Raw genomic sequence first — 6,675 nt, 5'->3', positions numbered from 1 at the left:
TCCAAGAAGTATAATTATTAACTTTGTTGTGTCTTTGGTGGATTATTTTTGTAGTCATCAGTTCGAAAGAGAAGCAAGGTGGTGTAGTGGCTAGTAGTTATGGGTGACTGTGTCTCAATGAACCACAATCACTTAGATGAGTATGTGAGTGCGTGGTTCGACAGCTTGCATCTCATTGTTTATAAGGGTATATATAAATGTTTAAAGATACCAAATTAAACTTTATGAGTTTCCCTTACAATGTGATCATCCCAATTAGACTATTCCTATTAATTCTTATGGGAATTAATTTCCCTTTATAATTGGTTTCATTATCAGTGTTTTTTTCTGGTTCCTATTAACCACTTATAATAAGGACCCCCTGTACCATACTTAAGAATGTGTTAATACAGCACTGTACATACCATGGGTGAAGGGCTTAATGCATCAAATGTCACTGACTCCTCTCAGTGTTTATTAAAAACTTAAGAAGAAGAAAATCATAGAATGACACTTTGCCTTGAAGAACTATGGCTACACCTACTGACTGTCACAGTTCATAAATAATGTCTCAAAAAAGATTAAATAAAAATCCTAAGCATATTAATATTTTTTTTTATGTTAAGGAAAATTTTATTAGACAAAAAAATTCACAAAAACAAACTTGATAAGACACAGCTTGCAAAGTAATATATTTACCATAAAACACGTGAAATAAAATATTCATCTCTGAAATACATCAAAATGTCTAGTGCCGGAAGTACTTGTCGGTAACCAGGAGACGTCTTTAAGAATGGCCGATGAGTACAAGGTTAAGATACAGTAATGCCTTTCAGCCGGTAACTTTCACATATTTACCGTAGGTACGGCAGGTAAAAGTACACAGTACGTGTTGATTCAGAAAGCCCTGCCACAAACTTCATCGGTGAAACAGTTTGTTTTTAATGTGGATGACCTACATACATTAAATGGCACCAGAAGAGACTATGATGCTCCAGGAGCCTCCCATGTACAGTACAATATTCATTATGAATGCCAAGAAATTATCTTCTTATACACACTACCCACAGCTGTTAATAATAATATAGCTTTTATGTAGCAGATTAGTTGACAATTGTTGCCTATTAAAGTAGTGTAGAGTCTCTCCTCTCTTTAACTGATGGCTATAGTCCTGTACAGTATGGGCACTCATAACACACTTCTCCTATCTGACATTCTGACAGCTTGTTTCATATACCCAAATTTGACATTTCTCTTTTTAGTTTTATAATTTCCTGTCTAAGACACTGCTTCATTTACCAGTATTTAAAGTTGACAGACTTTTTTCTTCACAGAAATAATCCAGTGTTTCCTGTGTCTAGTTGTTGTTTCTCTTCTTATTATACACAATTTTCTTCTTGTACAAATAAGTCCTCTACTGCCACAGTGGATAGCTACAGTTTTACTCTCAATCTTTCCCAAATTCCATACAGTAAAGCACAGTACAGCACAGTACAGTACAGTACAGTACAGCACAGCACAGTACAGCACAGCACAGTACCATTAAAGCTGGAGAAAAGTACCAATATCTGTTTACTTTAGTCTCAGTGTGACTGTCACATTTTCCATGTGGTCAGACTACCCCATCTAAGACTTTACCTGATAAGTTCCATAAAAATAACTTAAACACTGAGGCCGTCTCATGCCTACAACATTAAAAGCCTACACAGACAAACACTCAGAAATCTGGAACTACTGAACAGTATTCCTGACACAAAGTCTCTTTCTGGTACAGGTCAGCCAAAAATTGGATTAAAATATAGATTTCTAAACTATTAATGCCAAGAAAAACTAAATGTGTAAATAAATTATTGAACCTTCATCAAAACACAAACTATATACAAAATTGTGCCGGGTGGCTCAAAAGTCCATCATCACCAGAATGCAAAACTCAACATGTACCTTTACTTCATCAAAAATTTACACTGGTTATACCTAACAGCAACCTTCAGGTAATTGTGGCTCACCTGTGTAAATGTGGCTGTAAAATATTGATGATGAACAAAAATACAGACACAGTATCAATCCCTGCACTTCATCCCCTCAGAATGTTTCTCATTTTACTTCACTCATTCTAAAGGCTGTTCTTCATTACCATCAATACTGTATATGAACATGAACCTTTTGGGACACCCTGTACATCCACAAAATAGTTTTGTCAATCTATCAGTAATTCTCTATACATTTTAAAGGCCTCTAGTTAAAACACTAAATCACTATTACCTCTAGTTATCCGTGCTTAAAATTACCTTAAAATAATATAATTGTAATTAAACCTAAAAATGTTAAACACAAAAAGTATATGAACGAATTTCAGTACTCGGGGTTCCTACACTTTTGGCAGACTCATATTTTTGTTTTATTTCCCTGGAGTTTTCTGGGACAAGGATATATATTAGGTCTTAAATCTACAACCAGCAGTTTTTATGCTGTAGTTGAATAAGATAATGGGACAACCTGTCTTAGAACTGGTAATGTATATAATTTTTAGTCTTCATACAATAAAAGTTTTGAGTAATATAAAGGCTACAACAACCGTGTTTGTTGGGTCGACCAGTAGTATAGTAACCCTGCTTAAAAAAACTCGAAGTGTTTGTAACAGTCCTGCCATATACAAACAATAAAAGCCTCATACAATATATAACTACATACAATAAAAAAAACTATGAAATTCATTGTTACATCAACTCAAATACAATAACTTATTAAAACAACAAAATCTCTCAACCATTAAATGAGATTAAATTATTGTAAGGTAAATGGTGTTCAATCCTAAGATGTCTAAATTAAACTAAACCTTTGAGGACAACCTGATGATGTTACTTTCTATACACCAAACTCTGGATTTTTGTTACTTACCTTCCCCCTTTTTATTATTTCTATACAATATTCTACAACATCAATCTCTTGTATTTATATTTTACAACTGAAGACTTTTTGTACAACCTCAAAATCTGAAGTCTAATTGACTTTAATCTTTCGGCAAGACATTTAATTTTCCGTTACACTTACTGTACAGCCAGACTGGACGAGGGTTAGAGCACCCCAAAATAACTATAACAAACTTGATAACATCTGAGAAACACTGACACTTGATGGTTTATAATCAAAAGGTGTAACTGTAATAAATTCTCTTCAAATTTCATTCATCAATTTTTGGTGGTAATTTTATAGAACTGAACATATCTTTGTAGTAAAATTATCTTAACAGTTTCTCATTACCCAACTTACTCTTCTGTCCTCAGCAAAAGCACAAACAAATGTATGTTGACAATTTTTCTGGCCTGGCTGTAAAGTTAAAACCCAGATCCCAAAGTCATAAGTCCATCTCGCGTTGTTAAATACCTTTTCCTCTTTTAACGACTTCAGTCGTCTAAGTTTGTACGAGCGGTATTGGTCTCGTTCTCGTTTCCGATATAACGACGATCTTGAAGGAAGACGGTCTGGCCCTTACTAACTGCAGTTGGTAGTAAATGAGGCGGGAACAGGTCAGATACATAGCATGACTGCAAAGATGAGACAAATGCTATCAGAAGCTGCCAATACTGTAGGCACAATGACTGTACTATTAAGAGCCTATGAAAATCGCCTTTTACCCACACAAGACAGTAAACAGAAAGTGAAGAATTTGGACAACACAAGATCAGAAAAGTATTACGTTTTTTTTTTTTAGTCATATGAATTTAATACTACAGGTATTTAAGTAGGCAATTAAATATGACAAAAATATAACATTAATATTACACATGCCATCCCTGCCACAATTATTATACAGAGGAACCTTGTCATAGTGTGGGTGTTTATCTTAAAGCCAACACGTCATAATATCTGACTTTAACCACAAGTACAGAACAGATATAACAATACACCTATTAGCCATATTCCACAGCCTGAGCACTTTTGTACACCCATCAAATAAAGTACTGTATCATGGATGGAAATCAGAAAGAGTAAGCGTGTACAGTACAGTCAGTGAAATATGTATCGACCGCCCCAAGCTCGATGGAACAGAACGAGCGATAACCAACTAACACAGGTAACCACAGGTAGTGGATACAGCTCTCCCGACTTACGACCTACGACCTGCCTCAGTCGTACCAAAATTTTTTTCAAATTATGTATTTTCGAGTCCCAACATCAGTGATTGCGCTGTGTACAGTGGTCCCTCGGTTAACGAACACAATTCGTTCCAGAAGGTCGTTCGTTAACTGAAACCATTGTTTCAATGGGATTTTGGGTAATTGATTCCAGCTCACCGAAAATTACATACAAAGTAAAAATAAATGCAGCAAAGTACACTTACTTTGAGGTGTGTATGTAGAAGGCTCCTGGTTGATGATGATGATGATGGGAATTATTTGTAGGGGTGGAGGAGAAGGGAGAAGAAATGGAAGTGGGGGTGGAAAAGAAATCACCCCATGCTTCATGACATCATTTCACCCATAAAATTTTAAATTCACTTGGTGTAATTCAAGATTATTTTCTTTAAATCAACACTGCACTGCACTATATATTATCAATATGTTAAATAAATTTCAGAATGACCAATAATTGTACTGTAAAAACGTAAAAATAGTTTATGTTCAAGAGAGTCTACTGACCAGTGATACAAACTGACGCCTGTTTGGTGAGTTGAGTGGCTGTTTGGCGCACTAAAAACTAGTTTCCTGTACTTCAATTATGTTAAATAATTGTTAAAATGACTAAAAATTTTAATATAAGACTTGGAAAATTATTGAATAGTACAACCTTCTTGATATTTACTCAAATGGTCACGAATTTAAGCCCTAATATTCCAGCTGGTGAGCAGGCTAAAACATTTTGAGAGGAATTCGTTAACCGAATTTTTTTCGTTAATCGAATTGAATATTCTTATGGAAGGTAATTCATAACCTAGGACCACTGTACTGACAAAATTTTCGTTTGTAATTAACTTTAAAATGGCTGGCAAGCTAAAAAGTGAGAGTTTTGTGAAGCTGGAAGAAAAGAGCCACCCATTTTAGATTTTCTATGTATTATTTAATCATTTTCACTTTACCTGGATTGGATCCCTAACCCGGTCAGAAGTCAGGGGAGGAGCTGATATTCACAGTAGTCCCATAACTACTTCATAGTGTTATGCATGGCAGAGTGGTCGATAATTATTTCATTGACTGTACTGTAAACACACACACACATATATCTCATAGGTTAGTAACTCTTGACTACAGTACAGAGGCCTCATAACCTTTATCATACAATGTTCTGTGACTGACTAAAAATAATACTAAGGCTAATATATGTGTTCTGTAGTATTAAAATGATGAATGATAAGGTATGTACTTTTAGTATACAGTACAGTAGACAGAGATAATATGAGATGAGAAGAGATGCCACTATAGGTCCGGTATTTATGGGAGGCAATTAACAGTTAACAAAAGACTCGCTCAAATATCCAAGTATACAGTAGTCTTATTAACTTAAGAGGATCTCAAAGCGTGACTGATGGTCTTGGTTCATGGGATTTGATATGGGTTCTACTCTACTCTTATTACACTGCTGAAACTGAAGTGGTAAATAGGTGTCATGACCTATTCATTATCCATCAGCCATCCAGTTGAAATAGAAGACAGACACAAAACATCCAAGGAGACCCATTAAATGACTCACATCTCAGACATAAGGATAAACAGCATTAAGGAGAGTGGCCATACCAACACTTCACCAGGCTATACATCACTACACAGTACAACAAGTCACTGTACACTGATGGGTCTTCTCTACCTCCATACAACTTAACAAGTCATCCAGTCCACACATGAAAATCTATCAATGAAACCCTAACCAGTCTAGACCACACAACATGGCTTAAATCATAGGGAAAAAATCACACGACTGGATGATGACATATTTAATTAGATACAATATTAGAATAAGAAATAAGACATATTCATGGTGGCCACAAAACACACTGTAACTAAACAGTATATTAATTTACATACTGTATGTGATAATCTCAGGGGAAACTATTTACTCCAATTGATGCTCAATGCACAACACTTACTCTTTCATGGGTCAGTCATATTATTCTCTTCTTACTGAATGTGGTGTTTTAGTATATAATATTGTATACCTACTGTACTGTACTGTACTGTACTGTACTGTACTGTACTGTACTGTATGTGCTGTAGTACAAATACATTAAACCTGAGACCATATGAGAATCAAGGATGATGAACCTGTTACTTTTTATCTGTATATATACTTGTTTATGATAGACATTACATAATATTCTGGTGTATTAAATTATAAATAAACTTTGTAAACAATGACCAAAGTTGGTTTACACCTGGTGGGCTATCTATCAGGCCCACTTCACACGAGTGTCTTATTCCCTATTACGAGGACCCGCCCGATTTAGAAATTAATTAAGTTTAAATGAGACCGTCTACACAGAGCAGACGCTCACCCTGTGCCTGTACTTCCAAACCATGGTGTGAAAAAAACACGTCGAGCGCTCTCTAGAATTTTTCATATAGCAATAGAGTACTTGACGAAAGCATATATTTTCCTGCGTGTTAGCTGTTGCATCTCTAGCAGGTGTTGGAAGTGCCTGTCATTATTCTTTGTCAGACGTAGGTGAACTGAAGTGTGTGAAAACATGCCCGTGTGAATACA

At 35.4% G+C, this 6,675-nt stretch overlaps 1 protein-coding gene across 2 annotated transcripts in view; it reads right to left on the bottom strand.

The window, feature by feature from the left end:
- Positions 1 to 437: 437 nt before the first annotated feature.
- LOC121874290 (phospholipid phosphatase 3-like) overlaps positions 438 to 6,675 on the bottom strand; it is a 52,807-nt gene continuing 46,569 nt past the window's right edge. The window contains exon 5 of one of the 2 annotated variants that reach the window (XM_042378388.1): positions 438 to 3,524. In XM_042378388.1, the coding sequence (XP_042234322.1) occupies positions 3,384 to 3,524 (141 nt within the window). In that variant the 3' untranslated portion in view covers positions 438 to 3,383. The remainder of the gene's footprint in view (positions 3,525 to 6,675) is intronic. The other variant, XM_042378389.1, reaches the window with a different exon arrangement.

Source organism: Homarus americanus, unplaced genomic scaffold, assembly GCF_018991925.1.
Source record: "Homarus americanus isolate GMGI-L3 unplaced genomic scaffold, GMGI_Hamer_2.0 scaffold26488, whole genome shotgun sequence".
NCBI lineage: Eukaryota > Metazoa > Arthropoda > Malacostraca > Decapoda > Nephropidae > Homarus > Homarus americanus.
This window is presented reverse-complemented; position numbering and strand designations above follow the sequence as displayed.